The sequence below is a fragment of the Copadichromis virginalis genome, linkage group LG1 (assembly GCF_057382275.1).
Source record: "Copadichromis virginalis isolate Kocher_CV1m ecotype Utaka linkage group LG1, C_Virginalis_male_GT1.1, whole genome shotgun sequence".
Classification (NCBI taxonomy): Eukaryota; Metazoa; Chordata; class Actinopteri; order Cichliformes; family Cichlidae; genus Copadichromis; species Copadichromis virginalis.
Window position 1 is genome coordinate 28,730,223 of NC_140618.1, and position 13,647 is coordinate 28,743,869.

General features: G+C 41.7%; 1 protein-coding gene across 2 annotated transcripts; it reads right to left on the bottom strand.

Annotated features, from left to right (window-relative positions):
• Window positions 1–24: 24 nt before the first annotated feature.
• On the bottom strand, window positions 25–13,484 carry scg3 (secretogranin III). 2 transcript variants are annotated; one of them, XM_085458122.1, is made up of 12 exons: window positions 13,048–13,484; window positions 12,024–12,076; window positions 11,845–11,887; window positions 11,461–11,646; window positions 10,176–10,318; window positions 9,657–9,806; window positions 9,362–9,575; window positions 8,876–8,992; window positions 5,768–5,851; window positions 5,092–5,202; window positions 3,053–3,142; window positions 25–921 (listed from the first exon to the last, which is right to left on the bottom strand). In XM_085458122.1, exons 1-12 carry the CDS (start codon window positions 13,151–13,153, stop codon window positions 803–805), a joined length of 1,416 nt encoding a protein of 471 aa, XP_085314248.1. In that variant the 5' UTR covers window positions 13,154–13,484; the 3' UTR covers window positions 25–802. The 2 variants fall into 2 exon arrangements, with proteins under 2 accessions (XP_085314248.1, XP_085314247.1); XM_085458121.1 differs by having other exon boundaries at window positions 11,449–11,646.
• Between the last annotated feature and the right edge of the window lie 163 nt (window positions 13,485–13,647).

Sequence of the window (13,647 nt, forward strand, 5' to 3'; positions counted from 1 at the left end):
TCATCACAGTCGAGCACAGTCGAGTAAAGAAAAGGCAATGTTTTAATTGCTTTTACAACTTTAGGAAAAAATCACAAATATTTACATTTAAAAATACTTCATCTGTTTTTCCTCTACAGAGATAGAAATGTTGAACTCAAAAGACATGCAGAGAGAACTGATTGAGTCAGACACCGCCCCCTATTGGGCTCTGGAGGGATTACAACAGAACAGGCGTACATAGGGCACTGACATACACAACAAATATATTTTTGGTAAAGTAAAAAGCGAGAGTACATTAGGAGCTTACACATACACTGGAGGGGGAAAAATAAATGTAGGCTAACACAGGTTAAATACAATGAGAATAACTTGATATATGCATGTTTTGCTGTAAAATTGTATGGAAAACAGTTATGACAAAACTACGGCATTATACCCAAAACAGTCATGTCCCATTGGAGTCATGTTGGAGTAAAAGCTAGCACTAAAATCTGACAAGTGTGACTTTCCTCTTCGCTCTAGTGATTATTACTCTGATCTTGGCGTGCAAATATAATCAGTTCAGTAGCTGGAAGGAATAATTAAATTTTTTTTTTTTTTTATTGTGTTGACAGTATTATGAATTCCCATTTCGTAATACATATAGGAATCTCCGGGAGTTCCCCTAAGCAGGTAGGTTTGAATACAACATTTATACGTTACCATGCCTTCGGTAATAATAAGTTGTAATCTGGGCTTTTTTGAGCATTATTCGTATCAGATTGAGCCCTGGTGTGTGTGTGTTTTTTAGGCCGGGCTGGTTACAGGATGGACAATAGTGTTACAGACTGCTGTAGATCCTCTTGATGGTGTCTCCTTCGTCTTTGGCGATGATGCCCTTCTCGATGTATGAATCAACCTGCTGGTCCATGAAATCCTTCAGCTTGGACAGGTCATAATCTGGAAAGATGAGGAAAACAGGAGAAGATCGTGAGGTTAAAGGAAAGATTAGACATTCTAGAAGTGCTGTCTTTTTAAGATGGCACACCCAAACAGGGTTCAAGGAGGATTAAGGTCATTTTTGTCTTAGGCCGAAATGCACGAAATGAAATGAGGTCAAAAGATCTCAGAGCGAAACACACTTGCCAGTTAAATAACTGCTAACTAAAAGACTTTGTGACATTGTTTTCCACCATGCTCTAGACAACTAATTGTCATTTGAAACGGCACCATATGGCTGTGGCTATATTTAGAGTTGAACACAGCGTAACTCTGTATTATCCATCATGGTAACAAATGAGTGCAGGCAAACAGCTGCCGCAACACCAGCACCCCTCTCTGTGCTAACAGACTCTGAGTAAAGTGGCTGCAGGAGGCTAGAGGACAGCCAACAAGTCCCACAGTCACTCCCGAGCATCTTCCTAACAACATTTCTAACAGAAGCAAATTATTAAACTGCTCGAAGATACAGTTGATTTGACGGACATGATGTGCGTGAAGGATTAGCAGGATGTAATTAGAGACAGCACTACTTCTCTCAATCTTGGCACTGAGGAGCCAAGAGCCCAAACCAGGATGCGGCCTCTACGTCCATCTGCTCTTCTGGCTAATCTCTGTGGTGCGTAGGCGTAAACACACACAGAGTCTGCTGAGATTGTTGTAATGGGTACTTCTGGCAGTGAGCACAATAAATGGCCCATCTTACACTCTCTGTTTCTATGAGGGTGTTTTTTTGTCTAACACTCTGAAAGAAGAGAGGACGAGGAAGACGAGAACTTTAGAGAGCGTTTTAAAGTGGTACAAGCTGTGCTAGATAAATAGGGCCTGGCGGTGTGTCGTTTTAGTTACTGAGTGTCTCGGTATGGGAAAATTGGGTGATTCTCGGGCACATTTTGACCCTCTGTGTGTTCAGCCTGAACTTGTCCTTTCTTACACCAGTATCAGTCTGTCCCCTGTCCAGATCACTGACAGGCAGGCAGGGAGGCCCTCTGTTGTCCCAGACAACTCCTCCACGCACTTGAATGCTAATGAGGTGTCCTATATAGAGCAAGGTCAGAGATGAGTTCCAGACAAAACTTCCCTGCTGCTTTGCTCCTCTCTGCTATTCAGTGCTTTAAGCTCACTGTCAGTCTCTTGCTTTTCTTCTCTTTCCCTTCCGTGTTTAAGATCCACACGAGAATCTGGGTCACACTTTGTTTTTTCTTTTCTTTAATTCCTGTGTTTGTCTGGTTCACTATTGATCAGCTCAGATTAGATCAAGCCTGCCAGCACAACAGATATAAATCTCACTTAGCTGGAACTGTTTACTTTTTTTCTTTTTTCGCTGTTTTTGTCTGGGATTTCCTACTGAGATGATCGCCATTGGGTGGATGGCCTCAATAGTGAGAACTCATTAACATTTCATTCTGCTCTGCTTAATTAAGCACCACTGGGCATCGATTTTACTCTGTGGAGAGCCCAACAGCAGGTTCCTATTGTTAGACGAGTGCACCGTAGTGTGTGAAACTTCCACAGTTTCCACAGATCTGCAGACTTTCTTTATGGAAACCGATTGTTCCGGGAAAGAAATACATTTGAAAATATACAAACATTACACAAAAATCCCGAGACAGATGCTGATGCCTGATATTTTAGTGTTGTGGAGCAGGGTAAGTATCATTAAATATATTTCTTCTTCAAAGATGCCATCAATGATGAGGAACAGGTAGGAGGGAATAAATGAACTGACCTTTGTCTCTGAACAAGCCAGCTGTATCACAGCAATTAGGACAACTCATTTACAGTTATCCATATTCATGAGGTCTGGAGTGGAGCGTCTATGTTAGTATCCCACTCTCTTTGAAAATGCAAATCAAGGCGAACAAAAGAGGCTTCAATTTTTCCTCTTCTTTGCCGCGTCGCCTCAGACCTGTGATCTACAGCTGTTCAGTAAGGAGAGGACAGCTTCTAGTTCTGGCTCGTAGTGCTCAGCAAAGCCGTTCAGGACTCAGCGTGGAAATGTTTGTGTCTTTTGCACAAAAAGCAGACACACGAGAACGAGGTCTGTATCCAGTTTTTCTCATCTATCGTCGAACGTGAGGACACGTCTCACCATCTTTGCCCTCTTCTTTGTTGTGTTTCTTCAGCCACTCGATGTTCTTCCTGATGGCCTCCAGATAAGTCTCGGATTTGCCAGGCCGATCTGGAGTTAGAGGAAAGGGGAAAATGAAGAGAAAGGCAGGCGACGAACCGGCTCGTTGAGATATTATAAAATGCAAAAAATTTCAGCTCAGGTAAGCTTTGTTTTCACCAAAGAATCAGTCTGTGCTGTCTTTGGCATGTCAATTATTTATAGCTCAAAACTCTTCAAAAGCAAAAAGCGCACTTTGTTTATTTTTACTTTTTTCTTTCAGAAGCCATGGAAACACAGATTTTGACAACACAAGATTTTTCCTTTAATAACTTGGCAGCACAATAAAGCACTGCTGTTGAAATCAGATGCCCACTTTAAAAAAATGGTAGAAATGGTGCCTGTTTCCCCCCCAAAATCAAAATCCTTTTGACAGTTTACTGGTTCTTACTAAATAAAGCTTCTTCTCTTTCATGCCCACACACACCCTGAACGCCTCCTCTTGCGCTGTATAACTTGGGTTATTCAGATGCACTTCCCCGCAAAATCTACAGCACCGTGTCCCACACCAGTGAGTGTGTTTTCATCTAGTTATCGGAGAAAGTCGCTAAAGAAGTTAGGAAAACAAATCAGGACAGGAAGACCAGAGGAAATCTCAGAATGAAAAAGCTGAACAACCTGGTTGTTGGACCTTTAAGTATCATTTGCTATACTCTGTCATCATAAGACAAGTCAGCCCCTTTTCACACAGGTTTAGGTGTGGGCTTGGTTAGATTACTAACCCCAGTATTGCTAATTTGTTTTGAAGTGATGGTTTTTACTATTCTAAAGACAGGAAGGATAAGCAAACAAATCAAAGGTGTGTGTGACACAACCATTGTTTTCCTCATTCATCATGAACAAACCAGCAGGAAAACAAGTTTTGGAAATAGTATAAAGCCGCACTAGTGACAATGATGCAGTGGTTACTTTTCCTTCTTTTCTAAACTCAACTGGTTGATCTTTGGGTCAATGTGACAAACAGCTGCAGAAACTTCAACATCCATTACTGCACTGCACTGGAAAAGGGTTCTGAAATTAGCATGTCCACCCAAGTGTGATGTGTTCTTTCAGAGCTTATCAGAGCTGGGCCTGATAAATGGCTATTCCAGAGTCACGTAACCCGGGACTGAATGACAGTTGTAATCTTTCCCCTTGGAGTCAAAACCCAGACCTTAGCGAGTGTTGAAAGCAGGCCTCAAGTGTTGGTTTGAATCGAGATAATGATCATGTTTTATTCCCTGTAACATTCACCGCTTGCAATCAAAGACATGTATAGTTTCACTTTCTGACACAGAAAGCTCAGTTACAGTTATATATTTCAGCAAACTTGCAATGATTTGATGAATCACACATCAAATTTGGATTTTAACCCAATTTGTTCCGTAAATATCATATTATGCAACTCAGCCTTTTAACATGCAGATAAACCAGAGTTTAGTAGGCAGCACTTCATATTTCCTTCATTTCCTGCTGAAATGTCATGGTGGTAATCCTGCTCTGTGATTCATTTGTTTTTCCTCTTTATGCACTCCTGTTTGTGTGTGCGTACATGCGTGGATTAGATTGATGAGTGGGTACAGCACAGCAGACAGGGACACAGAATAATGGCAGCTGTGACAAGCTTTCCTTTGAGTGCTATTGGACTGGCCTAGTTCAGGGACTCGAATACACAGCGCTGTATATTTCAGTGGCAGCTCTGCTGAAAAACAAAATGTCTGAAATTGTAGTCAGCCTAATAGTCAGGTAGGAAAGGATGATTTGCTTCAAAGAGCTAATCTTGTGGGATTTGCAATATTTGTGACTCATGTATTTATTTGAGATGTTTGGCACTAAACAAACCCTAAAAAAATAATGCAAGAAAAGAATTACAGGAGCGTAGCTTATTGCTTTGCGAGGGCAAAACTGTTAGATAGCATCAAATTATTTTAGATTTTTCTTTTTAAATCACAGAAAAAAAGATGATTAGGTAGTGGACTGACTGGTCTCAGCTGATGGCTGCTCTTCCTTGGTCGAATCTTTCAGGTTCTCATATTCCTTCTGCATCTTGGCAGCTTCAGCTTTGGTGTTGTCATCCTCATCCAGGTTTTTCCCTACAGCAAAGAAACAGGACAGGAATCCTTAAAAAAATCCTGGTCTGTTGCTGACAGCGATGCTTAAAGCTACAGGTGAACAACTTCATTGTTTAGTTAAATTACTTACATTGTATACTTTGTTTAGTCTTTAAAAAAATCTGATTTGATATTGTAAAACATTAATACATTTTAATGGTGGATTGTCCTGCAGGCTGTATGTCTAGATGAGTGACGTTGCTCAATAGCACACAAGAAGTAGCATGTAACCATCTAAATTACTGTTTTCAGGTCCACATTTAGAAAATGTTAAGCATGATGCAGTGTTCTCACTGGTGAGCTTTGGGGTGTTGCTAGGTGGATTTAATCTTCTAGTGTAGACAGTTTTTAGTGTTAAGCTAAGCTAACTGGCTAATGGCCAGAAGTGCATTCCTGCCTTTAGCCGGTTAGCTTAAGCAGAAGGGCATTCCTGATGGAAAAAAAGTAAAATAACTGAACTGAAACTATTAATGTGTTAATAATATATGTTAATGATAGTTTCATTAATGTCTGGCATGTCTGGAGGATAGTCTGTGCAGCTGTTTACCGTTTGGTCCAGTAAACTCAGGTGGCAGGAGAGGTTTGCCCCGCTTGTTCTTGGTCTGCATGGCTATCATAGCGTCCAGGTTCTCTGCAGGTGTATGAAACACAACAAACAATTTAGATTTCATATTAGATTTCATCAGCGTCACGCTGCTGCTCCACAGTGAATGAAAGCCTCTTAAGTACTTGAGTGACCCGCACTGTTCCTGTGTGACTCAGAGCCTGATTATCATTTAAATCGAGTGTCATCTAATTACTGAAAAGAAGTCTCAGGAGTACAACAAAGGGATAAACATAATCTTGTGTTTTCCACTATTATTTCCACAGATTTATTTATGCATGCAGTATGAGAAGAGCCCTCACAGAAATCATTTATGTACAAAGCAGGTAACAGTGAGCTAAATCTATTTATTCTCTCTTTTAATCACTCACAAAGACTAAAAAAAAATGGCTGCATTTATTTGGGGGGGATAGACCAGGTATGCATATATGGTCATGATGGTCTCACTTAGGTGTTAGAAAACATGGAATGAGACAACCAGGTAATGCAGCTTAATGAGACATCCAGTCCTATCTGGATTAACAAAGGGGTGAACCTCATGTTCAAAAATAAAGGAAGCAGATGTTCTCAGATGTACCTCACAGTCCCCTCATTTAGCATTTAAAAGATTTATTTACGCATTTAATCCCTACAGTGCATTTATGAGCAGGTAGAAGGACTCTTAAGTGTTTTTTTATGTATTCTGTGAAGATTATTTTCTATGAAGACACAGCTGATATAATTACAAGTCTGCAGATATGGTTCCCTCATAGCGTAATTAAGTTCCCCACAGAGTTGTATTATTTTGGTTAATAAATGTTTACTCAAACTCCCAAAGTGCACCTCACTGTCTGAAAGAGGTCATATATACTGGAATAAAATAAAATAAAATTATGGATTGGTAGAGTTTGGTGAATAAAATATGACCACATATGAGAGCGGAGGAGCAAAAGAGTTTTTGATGGTGGATATTAGGACAGAAGGACGATAAAGATGTAAGACAAACAGAAAGGTTCAGTTTGTTTGCTGTCACCGAACATCGTAGAGCTTTGCAATTTCCTCTTTCATCTTTGCTCGCTCCGGCCTCCTTCCTCCATTTTTCTTTTTTATTATTCAACCATCTCACTCTGCTCTGCACTTTCTGTGTATTCACTCCACCTCCTCCCACCTGTGCCACAGTGGAAGCCCATTATTTTACTCTCTCCTCTGTGCTCGCACGCACACGCACACAACATTTCTTACTCGCCCACTCTCTCCCCCACGTCTTACTTTCTAGCTCAAGTCCTGCATCATCCGCTGGCAGATTGACAGCTGTGTGTATTCACTCGTGTACCTGTGTGACTCACTGGAGCGCCACAGGCAGATGGGCATGGGGGGGAGGGGGGCATTTACGTATTGTTTTTCCATTATCTTATTGCAACCTATGCTATAAAGCCAGAGGGGTTGCCTAGGAAACTCACATCCGCTCTCGTGGTATATGGCTGTTTGCTTTTGTAAGTGACATCAGCAGTGGTCATTTCCTCTGTGTAAGAAACAACACTGGCCAGCTGCTGTCAGGGGTCACTCAAAGGAGAATTGATTCATCTTTTTATAACCGACATACGGCAGGTTAGCCCTCCCAGACCTAAGGATCTAAGGACTGTGTTTTAAATATCTTTAAGCTTTGAGAGAACAAGCAACAAAAAGACATATGTTAGAATTCTAGAAGCTTGAAGAATAGAACCTGATGTTAAAGTCGAACTCGGTCCTAAGTATGCATGAAAGAAGATTTTATTTCCGTTGTCTCTTTCTATGACTGAATGTCAAACAGAGATGACAGCTGTCCCTTAAACGTGCCTGACTTTTCCACTGGCCAGTGATGTGATGGACGTCCATTAAAAAAAAGAAAGCAAGCAGTCTGATTTTACAGGGTGCCCTTGACACTAATCTGTCTCTGCAGGCTTTACGCTCCACTGCGTCAGCTGATAGCGAACATTAGCTTGACTGAACGCAAACAGAGCACAGGGGGAAAGCTCAGGTAACTCGGAGACAGAGAAATGTGCGCATGTACATCCAGCTGGTTAATGCAACGGATGGGTGGAAACCTACAGCTTTTATCCGCATGTTAGCTACACATGTAAGCAAAACAAGTTCAAACATTGGTGGTCAGTAATCTAGATTTGGCAGCTTTATCGATGATTTCAAGTGACTGCAACAAAAAAAGGCTTCAAAAAACTAAAATCCACTCAATAGCTTTTGAAGATCTTCATCAAAATTATGGTCAAAATTAGAAATCAACTCTTATCCAACAGTTTTAACAGACACAAAAAATTGTATTATGATTTTAAGGCAAACAGATCAACAGTTATTAGGTAAAACATGTTAGTTTCCATGACCTGTTAATGCCAAATGCACAGTTTGTTTCTGCTGTTTGTTTGTGTGCTGATAAAATAACGCAGTAACTCTTTAGTGAAACTCTTTCCAGTAAAAACTGGGAAAAATGATTAAAAAAAGGAATAGAAATGGAAACCATAGGGCTCTTTAAACAAAGCTTAAGTCAATGAATTGTTTTTAAAAGTCGACCTGATAGCTGTGATCCAGAGGTGCCACTGCAGAGATGCAAACATGAGCTTGCAATCAGCGTGACAAATGTTAAAACTGCATTAGAGCTCTGATTGAATCCAACAGAAGGAAAACAGAGAAGAAAGAAGAAAAAGTAAAACATCACTGTGTCTGTGCTGCGCTGCTGATCTGATCAAATAATGATGTTGTCCAAGCTCACATTAGAAGCCCCATGGGACTTTTTATAGCACTCAACATGCCAACCACATTAAGACCTTGAATTGCAGCTGGAAAAAGCCAATAAATTGACTTTGTGCTACTTTGTCATTACCATTACCAAGATGAAAAATGATCTGTCAAGATCAACATTACTGAATTATGACGATGTCCTGCATGTACATAATATTATTTACCACAAATAGAGCAGGATCTTCAAGGACTTCTGCCATCTATTATACAATCCTTTGCCTCCCATTAAATCGCTGAGAATCTCCAACCGTTACACAACATTAGCATTACGTTATGTCTTACCCAGATAGGACACTCCCTCCTCTGGCGTGATGGTGCCGTACTTCACCATCATTTTGACAAAGTCAATCAGAGTCTTCATGATCGTGATCAGCGTCTCTCTTTCCTGGGTGTCTTGTTCTGCAACAGCAGAGCAGAAGACAAATCGCAAACCGGTGTCTAATAATGGTAACTGCCTACCGTGGCCTTTATGTGACCACATGGTGTTTGACTCTAGGGGTTATAATGATTGGATTATAAATAATTAGTTTTGTGTGTGTGTGTGTGTGTGTGTATTTGATCTGCACTTCCTAGATCTGTAAAGGGAAAAATGGTGAACAAAACAAGCTGCACCTCGATCTCTTAAAACAACATCACCAAGATTAACAATCTAACCCTGTTCTCGATCTGAAGAACTGCTATCTTGGGGTGGAATTGAGTGTAACAAAGATATTTTTGGGTGTGGTCTAACGCATCACAGAGACTTTGTGGACATATTTGTTTTTGTACCTGAGTTGAGACTTTTAAGCAGACGGTAGAAGTTTGGGAAGTACTGCAGGTCCTGGAGCCCATCTTCAGGGCTCACCTCATTGCCGTCATCAGCATCCCTGTCCCAGACGTTGTCCCCATCTTCTTCCGCATCTCTGTCCACCTCGTCTTCAATCTCATCATCCTCCTCATCCTCATCCTCCTCGTAGCGCCTCCTGGGTGGCTCCCATGTGTCCTGAAAGGGTGTTGTTTTTTGTTATTGTTGTCATCCTTATTCTTATTATCATTACATTCACCATTTTTTTGGAGGTTTTACCGCATTTGTGTCAGAATCCTCATCATCCTGAGCACCTCTAGCTTCTTGGTCAACGTCCTCAATCTCGTTGTTTTTGGCGTTTTTGGTGATGAGATCCTGGAGAGCCTCTGCCACCTTGTACTCCAGAGTATCTGCCTGATTTTCAGTGATCTATAAGACAGCAAAGTGAAAGAGGCAGGCTGAGAATGATTGTGTGCGGTAAGAAATGGACTGTAAGATGGATACTGGTGGACTGGTGATAAAACTCCATATATCACGTATTGATCACTATCACTGAGCTCTCCGTCTCAGGGAGGACTGAAAAAGTTTTTATTGACTGGCAAAAAGCAAACAAACAAACAAAAAAAAAAGCAATTCACAGCCAAAATGGTGCAAACACAGAACAATTCACACGTCTCTAAATCTTAACCCATGAGGAAGCAGCGAGCGCACAGAGAGGGAGAGAGAGAGAGGGCTCCCGCTGAGAAAATGCCATGCGGCGTGCTGTGCTGAACTGAATGATGGAAGCTTACAACTTACCAGCCCCAGTTTGAGCAGTTTGGAGACGATCCTGTCGAACACTCCCCTGTCGTCTTCCTCGTAGATCTTATTCGCAATCTTCTGAACAATGGCATCAGCCGTCAGCGGGGTGCCGTCGATTTGGCGGAAGCTTTCTGGGTCGTCTGAAAGGAGAGGACACTCGTGTTATCGTTTGGTAGCTTTCTCGAGACACTTTTTTAGCTGCTTTAATGTGTGCACTACATCGACTAAAGATCCTTTTCTTTCTTCACTTCTTTACTTTGATTCAACTTTTCTGTTTTTCTTTTTTCATTTTCACAATAAAATGTCAAACCTGGACCCGGAAACAAGTCTCTCTTTTATTAGATTTGCTAGTAAAAAGTTGTTTTCCCTCTCCTCACATTCACCATATCTCTGCCTCTATTACTGAGCACGAAATGTGCAATTTTTACAGCTTGTTCTCTTACATAACATCCTCTGCTGCTTCTCAAAGTCCAAAGACAATAAAAATAAGCATCGACAGGATGCTTGTGCCTGCACTGGCCTGACTGAATCATCGCTGATGCATTTAGCCTTCAAACACCAGGAACCTATTTTTGCTTCACGCTGCAAAATGAGAAATGAAATCTAGACCACACTTGCCAAATATAGCCACTTGTCATTGTTGGACTTTATGCACAAATCAATAAAGGACGGCGCTCAGTGGTTTGTGTCAGAGTCACCTCACCTCAGAGACAGCTCATATGCTGATGATAAAATTACATGCAGCCAAACGTGTGCACATCTGATAAAGTCCAGTGAGACAAAAAAACAAAAAACAAAAAAAACCCCAAATATAAATGTTGAGAAATGTGTTTTGGCTAAATTTACAAATATTAAAAGAGCAATGACAGCAACTGGGGATGAATGCATTTCACGTCTTAAGTCAAAGCCAGAGCAGTGACAGGCATTATTTACATGGGACAGAGATGAGATACTGCACTAATATTCAACCATGCCAGGCTATGTGTTCACACAGCTTCCTGTGAAGAGATTAAAGAAGAAGCCAGCACTGTAGCTGAACATCAGCGTTCACAAACGCAGTCAGGGAGAGGATAATCATGCATTCACATGTTCTCTCTCTGACTCTTGTCTCTGCTCATCCCCATCACACACTCATGTGTTTATCCTGCCTGCTCTTCCTTAAAACGCCTGCCCGGTGTCCTGCCAGCGAAAGGACAGAAGCACGCAGCGTGAAGCCTGCCTGTAGCAAAGGGGCCAAAGTTACAGTGCATGAAATCATGACAGCGTGTACCCTGGTACTTGCCGTAGTCCATCCCGTTCTTGGTGGAGTCATAGTCCTCAGCGAGACGTCGGCTCTTGGTGGAATCTGACTCGTCAGGAATGTACTGATCGTCCTTCTTCTTGGCAGGCACCTCGGTGGTCTCCTTTGATTTCGGGCCTTCAGCCAGCGACTTGAGCATGGTGAAGTCATCGTGGTTCTGCTCTGACTCTGTCGGGCAGAGGAAACAAAAAAGGGGGGTAAAGAAAAGTGAGCGCTAAAGATGAACTCATCTTACATTACTGTGGCTGCAGCAGTTTTTCTTCTCAGTACGGATGAATTCTGTTTTACTGGAAGTGCTGCAACATGATTCCACTCGGCAGGCGGAAATAAAGGCATTAATTGATTGGCAATAAGGTTTCCCCTTACCAGCTGACTGTACTGCAGCCTTCACGCTGTCCGCCTCTGCGATCTGAGGAAATTCAAAAAATAATTTCCACTCAGGATATAAGCTCTGATTAATAATGTTTGCCGGGTTAATACCCCGGTTATTTGCCAAGTGGCCATAAAGCTCATTTGTCCGGATATTGGAGGAGAAAGGAGCTTACCTGCTCTTGCAGAGGTCTTTCTTCTGTCAGCTGTCTATTGTACACAGTTTTATCTGTGCCAGGAAAAAAATGCATGCAGTTACTAAACAGCTGGATTGTCCAGACTTTATTACTGACAAACAGAGCCAGATTTGAAATGTAAATATAAAATCAATGCTGTGAAATACTTGTACAGGAGGCTCAAATGAACAGTATAGAAAATAGATATATTTAATATTATAGTGATGCTCATCCTATTCTTAAATTATAATCCCACATAGATTTTGTTATACTCCCTTTGTCCTATATTACAAATAAGCAGCCTGGCTGTCGATGAGGCTAATCTCAGAGCCAAAAAACTGTAACAAGAGAAAAAAAAGGTGAAAAACAAAGGACAGGTCACTGTGTTACAAAAGGCTTCTTGACCTTTTAAAGGTCTCCCCAGAACAGTGAAAAGTCACCCAGTGCAGGGGTCAACACGAAAAAAAATAAAATACAAACCAATAGATAACTAACAACTGTACAACCAGTAAGATAGTTAAACATGTCTCATTTAAAAAAAACTAACTTTATTGAATAAATGCGTAGCCTTCATGCGTCCCTGCTCTCCTAACTCGCCACCGCACAAGCACAGCTTAATCGGATTATCAAACAAAAGATTAAAATGCAGCGAAAATAGACCACAAGCGGCCTCGAGCCAGGCGCCTTTAGAAACACCACCGGTCAGGCACTGCCGAGCTGGACCTTAACTTTAGGGAGTCCGCTTTTTATTTATTTATATACTCATTATTGTGCTGTTATGATTTATGAATCAACAGATTTAAAACTAAATTTAACCTGGAGCTCTAAAACGTATAAAACCCACAGAAATATCAACTTAGTAGGATTTTTTTTGGATTTTTTTTTTAACATTTCAACAACCATGTGCTTAAATAAAGACTTCCATTGTGGACTACTTTGTGGCATTTTATAAAATCCCCTAAGCAATCACTGCTCCACCAGCCCGCAGACTGAGAAGAGAATTCCACGATTGGTTTCAACTCACCGTCCGCTGAGGCTGGTGTAGGTGTGGGGAAGGCAGATGTCTGGCTCACTACATTCAGGGCAAGAAGCTGGAAAAGGACGAAAAGGCCAACGTGTTTTGACGCCATGGTGATAATAACTTGTCTATTTCTCCTCGGTGTCCCTGCTGTCCGGTTTCCTCCTCCCCAACAAAAGTGCTGAATGTGTGGACAGCTCCGCTGCGCTTCGGCCGGCCGATGGTGCTGAAACTGCCGCCCTGAGGAACCCGCTTCTGCCTGACGTACCGGGCGGGGTTGGGGCTGGTCAAGTCTCTCCACTGGAGCTGTTGACGAGCCGCGGTGCTGAAAACAGGTCACGGTCTCTGTAATTATAACCAGATAAGCAGGGAGGCTCTCCAAGCCCCGTGTGAGCTACAGCATCACCTGCTACGGCAGTAAAAGAGCCCACTACAACAAGACCTGCCCCCTTCTGCCTTTACTTAGGAGGAGGAGGGGGAGAGAGAGAGGGAGGGAGGAAGAGGAGTTAAACACTGTAAAAAGTGTTGATGTGCACGTGAAGTCCACCTACATATCTTATAAGTTCTCCATTAATAATGCGTGGAAGCAAGGGCGATAGTTTCACA